General features: G+C 40.8%; 1 protein-coding gene across 3 annotated transcripts in view; it reads left to right on the top strand.

Annotated features, from left to right (window-relative positions):
- Positions 1-14,372, top strand: part of ascc3 (activating signal cointegrator 1 complex subunit 3) — a 96,002-nt gene that overhangs the window by 25,839 nt on the left and 55,791 nt on the right. For all 3 annotated transcript variants that reach the window (XM_044034208.1, XM_044034211.1, XM_044034210.1), the window contains exons 9-10: positions 10,768-10,971; positions 12,104-12,244. In XM_044034208.1, the coding sequence (XP_043890143.1) occupies positions 10,768-10,971; positions 12,104-12,244 (345 nt within the window). The remainder of the gene's footprint in view (positions 1-10,767; positions 10,972-12,103; positions 12,245-14,372) is intronic.

Here is a 14,372-nt window from a genome sequence, read left to right on the forward strand (position 1 = left end):
AGTTGCATTTGGAGAAGCCTGCGAAATGGAACAGCCAAGTTGCGGTTCTGTGACGCAATAAGCCATCGAATTCACACTGCGTAAGAGGCGGCTCTGAAATGAGACACAGCTGGTTTCGTGACAAGTTCTAGACTTGAGCTATTCCTTTGTTTTTCATGTGGATGGATGACTGTAGGATATTGTAGGAACATGCAAATGCCTCCGGGGAGCTCATATTGTGAAGGTGAAATAACAAAACAACCAAAAAAGGAAGTTTTAGATTCCTAAATTTAATTAGGAAAAGTTTTTTTTTGTCTATTAGGCATTCAGGCATTACTGAATTCCTGTCCATGCTTCTCCTTCAAAAACTTAAACCTTCATAAACTGTCTGAGGCTCTATCTTTGTCTCCTCTCACTTTCTGAAAGACTTATCTCTTTCTGTCTCTCAGAGTTTTTTCCGAGCTCACCAACAGTTTTCCCTTAATCTTAGAAACGCCCTGTGCAACTGATATAGATTGATATGCAACCTCTTCTGCTGAGCAGTGTGAATTAGCCTCAGTCAAGCAGAGGCTCTATTCATTAGCTTAAGCCTGGGCAACTCTGGAACAAAGTGCCTCACTGCTTTAAAGTGCCGGCGCACAATGCCTAATAAGTCTTTATGTGCTATTAGGAAGGCTTTGAAAGGCAGCCTGAAAAGTGTGATGCTCTCCTCCTCTTGCTCCTTCCTGTTCACACCGTGTGAAGATTGTCGTTTATTGAAAGCTGTAATGGGAAACAGGACTGCACATCTTTAATAAAACTGTGAAACATTAAAAATGGGAAATTTATTAGAATGCTTTTTAACTAATGAATTAGGGTCTGTGTGCCTCACACTTAGCACTGTACTGAAAGCCTTCCTAATTTGTCTGAATAAATATGTTGCAGAGTGAGTTATAAACGAGACCAGAGGCCAGTCTTTAGTAGTGCTAATGCACAGAAACGTACACAAGTACAGGTATAGCATACATTGTTAATGTACCTCATAATACTTACTGTAGGATGGACACTCCCTCAAAAATAGACAAAGGTCCTGACAGCACACAAACCACACGTTGTATGAACTAGTAATTGATAGGAATCCAGTCAAGCTGTTAATGCGGTTCCGAGGAATGACAGTTACCACAGGGAAACAGCCAGTAGAGGCAAAGGATTGACGAACACAGGAGGTTTTGCTCTGCAGTTGCTATAGGAGAGCTATAGTGGGGCGTGGGTGGGTTGAAAGCCATAAGTAATGAGTGATTTTCTTTCCCCTCCAAATTTGTACTGTATATTTCATATTACTGCTTGGCACTTATCTTAAATATCTCATTCAATTATTTTCTGCTTTAGGTTTTTTATCTCTCTTCTGGACTAGTGTCATGTTAAAAAACAGTCAAATCCAGTGGAATGAATATCACGACCAGGGACTGTAGTACTTCATCATATCAAGTTTGCAGCAGGTCACTTTAAGCAGATAAATTTACATTATTGGGAAAAACATTTTGAAAACAACCAGACATACGTACAATTGGACATCTCCATGGTTGAGATTTAAGTGACAGTGGATATATGTGCTCTCACAGCACATTCTAGTTTGATAATGGCTATGCTGGTGTGAAACATTAGATTACCTTTTCTCTCTTTCCTTTTGTCTATTTTATCCACAACTAAAGTCAGAAGATTGAGGCATTCTAACATTTAATCATCATCAGACTCACTCAAGCTCCATTAATTGTCTGTTGACAGCATACCATCTCCTTTCCTGCACAGGAAGTGGCAAAGGCCTGCAAAGACAAGGCAGAGCTGAGCAGCCCTCCATCCATAATTAATCCACCTTGATTGCATTTCCTAATCCAGTTTTGATGTGGTTCCCCCAGCAGACATATGCGACTCTGTGTGTTTGCTTCGACTTGCCAAGTAGAAGCTATGAGTCTTCAAGGTTTCGTTGATGGAATCTTAGCAATCTTTTCCAATCAGTGATGGCAAGACCTGATGGCATAGCAATACAAAATCGATTGTTTGTCAAGTTCTGAAATAAAAAAAAAAACATTGTGTTTAACTTTAGTTTATTATTACATTAGAAGTAGTAGTCTTTTTATAATCTTATTATTATTATTATTTTTTTTTTTTTAAAGTCCACTGTAATGCAGTGAATTACTGCTCCCAGAGCCCCTAATTTAGTGCTTCACCCAATTGAGATATGGAACCAGCAAGTATATCTTTGCAAAGCTGGATCTCTTCATCTCCGAGTCGTGTAAGCAGTGAAAAATTCTCTAATTTATTTATATTTTTTGTAGAGCTTCCTTTGACAGCTATTGAAAAAATATAGTACAAAGATGCCTAATGATGTAAACCAGTATGTTTACAGCTAAGCTACTGTAGTAGCAATTATCAGTGTTGTACTTGTACAATTCTCTGAATTACATTGCATGATCCTTTGAGTGTGCTGACAACTCAAAACTCACAGCAAGTGAATATGGCAGTTGCTCAAATTATTTTACATATTTACATGTCTACAGATATCAGTGTGAAAGTGTTTTAATAGCTTGTGGTACTTTTGGTGGAAATGAAGGTGATGATAACCATTTTTGCTTATGAATTAGGTTTGGGCACACAGTGAGTGATCTGTGGTCAGGTTTAGGACCCTGAACAGCCTCAAAACATGGCATATTTCGGTGTTGAAACTAGGGGTGGGAATCACGAGGTACCTCACAATACGATACATTGATACATGGTCTACGATACCAATAATATCAAGATACAATGATTCTGTGATAAACGGTATATTGCAAGACATTCATACACTGATACATCATAATATCTGTCTAGCTGAAGAAAACAAAACTGTGAAAAGTTAAAAATAGAGAACAAATGCATAGTCTATGTATTGAATATAACATAGCTTTCTCCACCATTATCCTGCTGTAAACTTCCTCATTCTGATATACAGAATCAGAATGAGTCATTGCACACATGTGTCTGACAGCACAACATTTGGTCTTGAGCTTGTTTTGAACTGTGGTTACATGCCTCCAACGGCTCCCCCATCTCCAGGTGATAATTGTGTTAGTGTATTTGAAATCTAAATAAATAGGTGTGTTGTTGTTTAGGGGAGTGAGATGCAGAGTGGGCGGCCCTGTGTGTGTTGAGAGTTTTGGGGCTCACCAGGCTTTCAGTGCTTCCTCAGCAGGTGCTTCTGGAAGAAGTGATGGATTGCCTCATTTTTTGCTATCTCCATCTGACTCTCAGCTCTGCCTCCTCCTCCTTTGTGCCCCCCCTTTCTCCCTGCTGCTGCTGTTCTGTCGGGGATTGAATGGGCCTCCTGTTTGCTGCATCCGCAGCTCACTTTGTCGAACTCTGCCATGCATCTGGTTAGGAAGGTGTGGTGTGACTGTGCATGTGTGCTCAGTGTACACATGCATTAGCTCAGGGATTTACAGTGTATGTTTGTGTATGTGTGTGTATTTGTTATTCTGTTTGTGGGAGAGTGTTTGGCCAGGTCATCTCATGCTCTGCATGCACGCTTGGAGCTGGATGATAAGCTTTTTGGAAAAACTAGCAATTAAAAGTTGATCAAGCTGTCAATTCAAATGGAATGAAATGGAACCAGAAAGTAATTAAAAGGATGGCACGAAAATGACAACAATTATATCTCTTAGCTTCCCATTACTAATTCACAGAGGGATTTAATTACTTTATGAACCTGTATTTACTTGTAGAGTAAACACACAATAACAAAATAGCAGCCAAACAGAAAACTACTCTTAGTGCATTTGCAAATCCACTCCGTTATACTTTCTTACCTATATCCAAGGAGTCTGATGGATATAGATAACGATGGTATTTAGTTATTGCTGTTGATTCATCAGTTCAATCTATGTGGGTCCAATTAGTGTGTTTTAAGTAGCTGGTGGATTGGCGGGATATTCCCTGTCCTCTCAGTTTGCCCATATGGCCGTAGGCTGTGTATCTGCTGTGTTAATGAGCCTGTCAGTTTCCATCCCACTCAGGGTTGGTCCAAGATGGGCTGATCGGCACCTTATGCACACAGTATGTACTGCTGAGAATGTCTCTTCACACTTTTTAGACAACAGCTAACTTATGCAGTCTTTGCCTTTTTTTTTATCCAGAAATATTAATTTGGCTTATCATATAAAGCCAGACAGTGGTCATTGCTCAAGGATTTCTTGCAGTGCTGTGTACAAGCAGTTAACCATGCTTTATCTTATCTAGACTTGATGCTGCACTGCAACTTTTGCTGACTTTTGTTGTTGATGGTATAATTCTGATCTTTGTGAGAAGAGACATAACATTAACATTAGTAGAATTCCTTTCTGAAGGTTTTTTGTGGTTGCTTCTTACTGTTAACAGTCACATTTTAATCTATCTGCACCCATCTCTGTGTAGTGCAGTGTAGGAATGTTGCCAGGTGACACAAGTTCAAAACACTGTTATACTGAAAAACACAGAGAGTCGTGTGGAATCGGCTTAATCAGCATTTTTCGGACTCATTTGACAATGGTTTTGATTTAATTGTATATATTTGAAAGGTATGCACTACAGTTTTAATTAATGTGGGCTATGTACAATGGCAAGCGGTATGGCTAACGTTTATACTTGTGATCTGCTGATCGCTGCCTGAAATCCTCCACAGGGCCATTCTATCAGTTCTGAAGTCCAGAATTGTCATCTAAAGTGACCAGGCCTCAGTAATTTAGGCCCCGCCGCTGCATCTTCTTACAAATCCTCTCTTAAAAAGTTGCTTTTATCATGAGACATGCGCTTTATTGGTGAGTTACATTTTTTAAAAGTCCAGAAAACCCATGTGCTTCTGCTGGAGCCACCGGAGAGGTGGAGATTGGTTCCGCCTGAGACTGGAGCAGGTGCTCTCACGAGAAAATGTATTAAACCATGCTCCTGAAAGGTTGACCACTGATGTATGGTAGGGATATAAGCTCACATTAGCCAGCTGCGCTCTGCTAAGCTTTAACTCCATGTTTTAAATACCAGGAAATAACTTTAGCTAAATATTGACTTGCAGCATTCAGTCATCAAGGTTTTTTCATATTTAGTCCATATTGTAGTTTGTTTTGGTAATTGGCTTCAGGGGTTTTATTTAACATTGAGTTTCAATCTAGGGCTGTCACAGTGAAGGAATGTCCCTTGCTGTGATTTAGAGTGGCTTAAGAGCACGATATGTGGTGCTACTGCCAGTACGCTATTGTCATCAGCAGTATCTGTGAAGAGAGGACCAGTGCACCTGTTGGCAGAGGCTTTGTTTTCTTTGACTTTCTGCTTGATAAAATCTTCTCAACTCATGTCAACGTAATTAACTCTGAATCTTTGCCTGATAATATCGATTTGACTCTGTTGCTTAAGGTCTGTTTAATTGTCAAACAAAATAAAAGCTGTGGAGACAAATGTGGTTGATTCAGTGTGATACTCATCATTGAGGTCTGTGTGAAACACCATTAAAAGTTTATAGCTCCTGTAATTTAAATATTACATTCAGCTATATTGCAATTTCAGTCATTGAATCATTCTTAGGTGCAAATGATTGCTTCATCTGCCATCCGTTTAAATACTAACAATTCACGCTGATGCATTGCTTATTTATTTATTTTTAACCAGTCCTGTCTAGCAACCTAGGCATGCAGTGTGACTGAGTGGATGCCTTCTGGTGTCAGGCACATTTGCTCTGCGCAGTAGGGGTCTATCATGCTCCAGACAGACAAGGGAAGGGAAGACAGAGGAGAGAGAGAAAGACAAAGAAACAAATTTACACTAACATCAGTGACATTAACCAGCTGAACAAAACAATAACAACAATAATGACAGCAACCATATGAAAAGGTAACTGAAACTAAAACTGCATCAATACAAAGTCATTCATTGTGGGGCTGGCTGTGTGTGTATGTGTGTAGGTTTTGTCACTTTAGCTGGGGATTAGAGTGGAGAGGTGTGATGACATCAGGTCGACTCCCAGTCTGTCAGGACCCATAAGCATGGAGTGTGCCACAAGTGCAACCCACGTGAGATCGGGCAGAGGGTTGTAAGGCATGTGCCCCCATCTGCCCAGAGCCAGCCCCTAGAGGATAAGAGGCAACAGAACCATGGACAAACGCTAAAACCACCCCAGGTGCAGGCAAAGTCCAGAGGCCCAGGTCTCAGGAATGGGACTTGTCACCCATTGTAGAGACCGATGCAGCCCCCAAACATCCCTCTGAGGGTATGGGCCAGAGCCCACTACAATAGCCATAGTCACACACTTCAGAAAAATATGCTTTCAACTAAGAGAATCCCAGGGGGACAGGAGACGGCCGGTCAGGGGCAAATCCCCAAAGCACAGGTCAGGGCCAGAGTCCCAAGATCCAATGCACCTGATCGTACTGTGCCCTACAGCACATCGTCCCTCCACACACCCAAGAGCCTGAGATCCCAGTGGTGAAGAACATGTGCCACTATGAGGCCACTTACCCCACTTAGCACCACTTAGTTCCCTCACAAAAAAAAGCACTGTAGAAAAACTGGACAGTATTTTCACAGTTTTACTGTGAGGTTCTGCAGCTGCTGATGATCTTGATGAGCATGGTTTCAGGAAAGCAGGGTTTGTCCTATATGTTAACAGCTGCATGATGCCCACTCTTGTACATTAACTGCCTTCCCACAACACCAACATCACACCCTTGAGACAAGGTTTGGCACTGGCAGGCACAGCTGGATCTCCAATTGGAAGATGTGTGTGCATACATTAACATCACAATAAAGCTAGACAGGTTTTAAGGAGAGAATAAAAAAAAATCACTGAAGATTTCCAAAGATCATTAAATGATAGCAACTCTCTGTTTACAACACATGTGCTTTACCTCAAGGTGAATACTGGGGCAGGCATACATTTGCAAGAATTAACATATTTAAGTAGTGTGGGGACACTGGTTTTTCGTAACAAACAGACAAAGTCGATAAATCAAAATGAGGGCTAGCCGCTCAAGTGATTGTTGTGGCTCTCTGGTCACCACAGAGACGAAGGAATGAGTGTGCAGAAGCCTTACAAAATGGGTTGAAGCTCAGTCGTCCATAATTCTGGAATGAATATGTATAAGTATGAGCTCAGTGGACTTGGCCTGTGGGGGAATTATTTGGCTGACAAGAAGAGACTGGTATCGCCATAGAAGAAGCCCTGCACTTGCTGTAAAGATAATGTGCTTCAGTAACATCCACTGTGTATCCTAACCCTTTTTGATGTAGAGTGGAGGTTTTGACAGAGTTTAAAATATAAAGGTATGTATGTTTGTATGCAGTATTTGTGATCGAAACTGACAGCAATTGTAGTTCACCCTTGAATTTGATAAAATGCAGCCTATTTGTTTCAGTTTTCCTACTTTAACCCTATATTTATTTATTTATTTTATAGCCAAACTATCACATACACATGAAATTAAGATTCAAAAGAATTGCTTTGTTAACTTCGTCAGACAATTAAGTCTGATATTTGACTTTGCATAACAGCTGCTCCATTTGCACGTTTGCGAAACCTTAACATGACATTGGCCAAATCATGAATCATGATGGGTTAGGGTTAGATAATTGGAGTTCAGGTCTTATCGGTGACTTCACTACCGTTACTAAAATCAGCCGTAAGTAGCATCTCCATCCTTATCTTCAGAGATCAGATGCCTTGCCCAGAGAGTAGCAGTTTTAGTCAACCCTGAGTGGTTAATGTGATATATATGTGTTCAATAATTCACCATGGCCCTTGGGAAATGTTATAAAATTGAGATGACTCTTAATAGAAACAAGGTTCCCCACCCATGGGTTATGGGGTTTGTGTCTTGAGGAAAGTCAAAGAAAATCTCTCCAACATTTATTTTGCTATTTCTGTCATGGAAAGTGGAACAGCCACCACACATTCTGGTTATGCATCCATTTAGGTACATGGTTTCTTCAAAGTTGCATTTGTTAATCCCTTAGTCATGACCAGACTTTTTTTTCTGTCATAGCGCAGTGCTGCCAGCTCCATGCTGCACTCTACGGAAAGGTTTAACCAGCTGATGAGCACTGTCTGGTCTGTCTTTTCCTTGTCCTTCAAATGTTCAAAAATCCAAGCAGGCCTTTAGAGACTAGAGAGTCTAGCCAATTTATCAAAAGGAGTTGATTGACAGAGTGCTGCTCAAGTGGTTGTCTGAGCTTTTTTCCAGGTTTATTGAGGCCATTGTGCTCAGGGGAACAATCAAAGCTTCATAAATGATTTCATATCCATGCTCTCACCTATGGACCTGTGGGTGGAAGTCATCCACTATCCAGAGGGTTCGGTTAGTCGATCCTCTACTGCTTCAGTCTGCATGTCGTAGTGTCCTTGGGCAGGACAATGAACCCAAAATTGCCCTTGACTGATGTATGCATAATGGGTCATGGGTTAATATGACATGTGCTGTCTCTCAATTGTTTTTAATACTAGAAAAGGGCTGCAAATGCTTCCCAGAGTTTTATTGTGGAGGTCTCGGGGTTCCTTGGACCGGGGCTTGTTCTTGTCTGAATACAATTGTAAATTAGACTTTTTTTCAATTAACACATATTTAAATAATTTGCAAAAAAAATGCTTTCTAAAAAATTCTCTTTATCATTATGATAAAGTATTAAGTATCTCCAGTATTGTTGACTGGAGATGTGAATATGGCAAGTTGCATTTATAATACAATTTTAAAACACTATAATTGAAGCTGTCCAAATACTTTCTAAATTGACTGTACACATCACTGGCTTTGCTAAGTTGTTCTTCCGAAGCTCCTCTGCTCTGTGCAGCACCTAGCTCAAACCACAGTCTCCCTTCACTCTTTCCAGCTTAAGTGGACACTAATAAAGTTGCTCTTTGATGCATTAATAACCTCCTCCTTTCTACTGGGCTCCGGGGCCAGCTTCCAAACAGCACCCTGCATATCCTTGCCTGACATGCTCTGTTTAATTATTTCTTTCTATGAGTGTTGGAGCGAAACGAGGGGAAGAGGAAAGTGATGACATACTTATAATGAACCCTTGAATAAATAATACTGCTGTCTAAGCTTAAGGCATCCTGAACCGACCTTAGTGCAAGGAAGGTGGAATGCAGAGGAAGCAGGGAGAGAGGGTGAAATGATTAAGTTAAAAGAGGTATATAGAACACGCCTGGATCTACAGTGTCCTCTGTTGTGTTAGATTCCACCACGTTTCCATCAGTAGGCTCTGAATTACTATTATATTGGCATTATCTTTAATTGTTAGTTTCGGCATCTAGACAAATATTGAACTGTATCTAGCCTGTAAACATAGGCTAGACACACTGGAGAAATGTGGTTTGATGCACTGTTTGCAATCTTTTTAACACATGTGATGTGCCACTATACCTGCAATCAGTGAATGTAGATGACTGTGTGCAAACTGTGATTGGGACAGAATAGGAGAATTCTTGTATCCTTCCATTGTTTTTTGAAGTGGATTGAATCACAATTGGTCACAGTGGGCACGGGTTCGACTCCACCCATGGCTGATTGTACTCAATTCCATTGTAAGTCGCTTTGGATAAAAGTGTCTGCTAAATGACATGACATGACATGTAATGTAATATTCACACCTACAGTCAGTTTTAACTTGTCCATTTAGCCTGTGCATGTTTTTGGACTGTGGGTGGAAACTGGAGTACCCGGAAAAAAGATGGAGAGAACATGCAAACTCCATACAATCAGACTAGGTCGCAAACCCGGGTCTTTTAGCTGTAGGGCAACAGTGCTAGCCACTACTCTGCCGTGTAGCCCTCAAAATGTTCTCAGTCACATCCATGCATTCTCCATCCATGACATGGCTGAATACGGTCACTTTTATGTTGTCTTTAAATGTTTGTTTTTATTAAAATGATTTGATTATCCTGTAAGGCAGGGTTAATGCTTTCACTTTCCCGTATGTCTTCATTGAGGTTTTATATGATTCTGTGTGTGTGTGTGTGCGCACACACCATAGGGAAAGCAGTCAGAGGGCTGCTTGAGTGACAGCTGATCCCACCACACACATTTTCTCCTCCCTCATGGGTTTTGGCACTCGATCTTGTTTGCAGTCGCCTCATACTAGGAAGCTCGGTCAATAACATGTACCCTGTAACAGATCACCTGTCTCTGTCATGTAGACACACTGGGTACAAGATTCTCCAGTGTGTTTTTGTCAGAGAAAATGTCGTTGTCAGTGGGGGGCAACTGCACCAAATGGTTGGCATTGGCCCAAATCTAGTTGCCAAGGGCAACTGGGCAACCAATAAGGTTCTGGCTGTGTCACTGAAGGCCAATAATTGAATATGAATAATTTTCTGTTTCTTCAATAGAAAATTATACATAATTTTAATAAATTAACTTGAATCTTGAGTCTGTCATTTGTGTCTAGAACACGTTTTTGTATGTTATTTGTTGAAATCTTATTCATGACCCAATAGTTATTAATAAATAATATAAAACAGGGTACCTGCCACCCCTCGCAGTACTCTAATAAGCATGACCAGTAATTTCATTCAGACCATCCTGATGTAGCTTTCACTGACTGACCTGCTTACCTGTGCCTTTCATCATGGTAATGTTAAAGCAGGATTGCTCATCCACAGATGAATAAAAACAAAACATCAAACAACAAAAGCAGTTTTTTGTTCCATGTTACCTCTGGAACTATTTATTTTTGTTATTGTAAACATGTATATTTTTATAATGATGTATTAACTCTCATTTATTCTGTCCTTCCCTGGTTTTCTTTGCTCAGATTGCACAGTTGGTGTTCAAAGGGATGAAGCGTCTGAACAGGATCCAGTCGATAGTCTTTGAGACGGCTTACAACACCAATGAAAACCTTCTGATCTGCGCTCCAACCGGTGCTGGCAAGACCAACATCGCCATGTTGACTGTTCTCCACGAGATCCATCAACACCTGCAGCCGGGTGGCGTCATCAAGAAGGATGAGTTCAAGGTCTAACCTTGACACACGCATACATGCATTGTCTGTTGTAAAGCCTTGTTTCATGTTGCCTTGATGATGTGATGCGGTTGGTTCCATAGTATTACGTTACAAAAGCTTTTCCCTAGAATGAAAGAGTTTGTCTGACGTTCAAGCAAAATCACAGTCAGAATTGGAAGACAATTTTCTGTAGTCTGCGATAACTGTTTAATATTTCTAGAGTAGCTGCGCAGCAGAGTCTCTCCACATGCCTCATGGAGATTAAGTATGCTCCTTGCTGAGATTCACACACCCCATACAGAGATTCAGATCTAATCCTTAGAGCTTTGGATGCTGAGACTTCAGGCGCTGTTTAAATGGCTATGTGGTTGTTTTAAGTCAAAAATAGCTACATTTCCTTGATTAGGTTTCCTCTATGATTTGTCATGTTTCTTTTCATTTAAACTCATCAATGATCTGCAGTAATGTCAGTCATCTATACATTTGTTTAATTTCAGTGATTCGACACTGCGTGCACTGAAAAGGTGATTTGTCCCTTGTGGATTCACCGATTGGATGATTGTGACCAATCCAGGCACAATAAGATAATATTGTATCTTTGGTTCTCCACTGAGTTAAGGTCCACCAGCTGTGTCTCGACCAGCTGTGCACTGTGCAGATGTATTGTGTTAGAAATTGTGCATCTAAATTTTTATGCATGTGTTATTCGTTGATTTTTAATATGAAAATCTATTTAATTATCTTAAGAAAAGTCAATAAAAGGACAAATGCTGCTGTTGACAGCTTAGCCAAAAATGTGGCATTTGGATGACAGGTACAGCGGAACATGATTGTCCTCTTTCACGAACACACACATGCTTGCACATGGTGCTGTGCTGAGACACAGCCACTTTCCATACATCACCATTAAACTTTACCCATTCAAGTGTCTGGCATCATATTTCTTGGTAAATTGTGATTTGTGCCTGTTGCCAGGGAACAAATGATCCTCCCTCTGTTTGCTCATTTATCACTACAGTGTCCTTCCACTCCCTCTCGCCTGCACCCACACGCCAACCCCCCATCAGCAACTTCTACCTTTCCCACTCTACCCCTCTCTGTTAAGCCCATTAATTTCAATGTCCCTCTTTCTCTCCTTCTGTAGATAGTATATGTGGCTCCAATGAAGGCCTTGGCAGCGGAGATGACTAATTACTTCAGTAAGCGTTTGGAGCCACTGGGCATCACTGTTAAAGAGCTCACTGGAGACATGCAGCTAACAAAAGGAGAGATCCTAAGAACACAGGTACACACACACACACACACACACACACGAGCAAACCTTGAATTCTGTCTTCTTTCACAGAAAATAAAAGTTTATACTTCGCCAACAAAAACTGTTGCTCTTCAACGTCCTCTTTTCTCTAGCACCCCCAAGTGGATTGTGTTATGGCATGACATTCAGTGGAAGCCATTTCGTCATGTATTCTGCAAAGTGCATCAGTCACAATTCTGCCCATTGTTAGTTACAAGTGGAACTTTACTGGGTACAGCATACCCACCACTGTTGCAACAGATTTATAGGTGTTTTGAAATAGGGAAGAAATGGTGAATAATGCCCTGTAAGACTGCATGCTCATATTATGCTCATAATGACTGTACATGTCACGTCTGGTGCAATTCGTGGGACTTATTAGTATTGCCTGAGGTCATTTGTGACACAGAAGTCACAATATGATTAAAAAACAAATATTGGTGTAGCGTTGTTAACGCCACCAAGGAGGTTATGGGGATTTCTTTGTTCTTGACTTTCTTTGCCGTTGTGACAGAGGGCCTTTTTTCCCCACATGTTCATGTCTTTCTCAATTTTTCATCCAGAGATAATTAGGAAAAAATCAGGCGTATGTAGAGTACTAATATCTTTTGAACAGGTAGAGTTTAGTGCAGATATGGATAATGATCCATATCTTACTGTTCGTGATAGTATGTGCTCTTGGAGAACTCTCTAGTTTAATGAGTTTAGCAACAAGTGTTCTACCAATTACCAACTAGCAAATTCAAAGTACTGAAAAGTTGAATCCGATCATGCTGTGGCTGTTAATTAGGGTGCATACTGCAGACATAATGCATTAATGGAGCAGTTTAGTTAAATGTCTGTTGTTCACTTGTTCTGTCCGCCATGAGAGAGGGTCAAAAGGTACAGATGCTTGTGCAAAAGGATAAAGTTATTAATCGTTATCAGTCATTTTCTTTTTTTATCTCTCACACTGAATATTTACTGAAAGGCAGCTTTTGTGGATTCATTTTGAGAAAAATTAAGTAGAATTAAGGAGCGGTGGGTGATTGTGGGTGACACATTAACCCTCCATGTTTTGACTAAAAGAGTAGAGTTACTCTACTACGGCACTATTTTTCTGCTATGATGGTCACTGTGGTGAATTCTTTGTACATTACAAGTATCTTTTTGCTTTACCTCTGTGCCTTTATTACACTGTTTGCATGTTTCATTTTTCCTTGCTGACCACAGCAGTTTCTTATCTGGCTGTGGTGTGCTGCTCCAGTTTGTTGTTGGACAAGACCCATGGAATGACTCTGCTAATACTGCAACACAGTCCAGATGAAAACAAAAAGGACTTTTTTTTCTTTTTTTTTATGCCAACTGCTCACTACTTTCACACACCCATCACATAGTTCAGTGATGTTGATACGTTTTCAATGTCGTCCCAGGACAGGTGCTGATTTGTATGGGTCCCCGCGAAATGAAGTGGGCCACCAATAAAATGATTATGTCTTGAGAAATTGTATTATCAAACCCCGGTTTGATGCTAGCCTAGCCTATGCTGAAGTTGATTCAGCCAATCTCAGCTGACATGGGGTTACATGTTGTTTAGAACTACTACTACTTTCTGTACTACTACTCTACTGTCCCCTCACCCCCTGACCAGCCACCCTGGCAGCGTGCATGTTGTTGTAAAGGCAAGGTAGTGCGTGTTTAGAAGGGACCTTAACTACATCCATGAATCTCCTCTGTTGTCCTCCTCTTTTCCTCCTGCCCACCAGCTCCATCTTCAGCATCCCTTGTCCAATACAATCACTATCCCTCCTCTGCTTGTGACCAAACCATCTCCACCTTGGCTCTTAATTTATTACCTAACCATTCAACCTTAGCTGTCCCTGGAATATGCTCATTTCTAACTCTGTCCATCCTGGTCACTCCTAATTAAAATCTCAGCATCTTCAGCTCTGCCACCTCCAGCTCTGCCTCTTATCTTTTAGGCAGTGCCACTGTCTCCAAGCCATATATCGTAACAGGTCTCACTACCATTTTGTAGACCTACTCATTCACTTTTGCTTCTGCTACACATCACCCCTGACACCTATCTCCACCCACTCCAACCTGCCTGCACTCTCCTCTTCTTCTTCTTCTTCTTCAA

This window comes from Solea senegalensis, linkage group LG9 (genome assembly GCF_019176455.1).
Source record: "Solea senegalensis isolate Sse05_10M linkage group LG9, IFAPA_SoseM_1, whole genome shotgun sequence".
Taxonomy (NCBI): domain Eukaryota; kingdom Metazoa; phylum Chordata; class Actinopteri; order Pleuronectiformes; family Soleidae; genus Solea; species Solea senegalensis.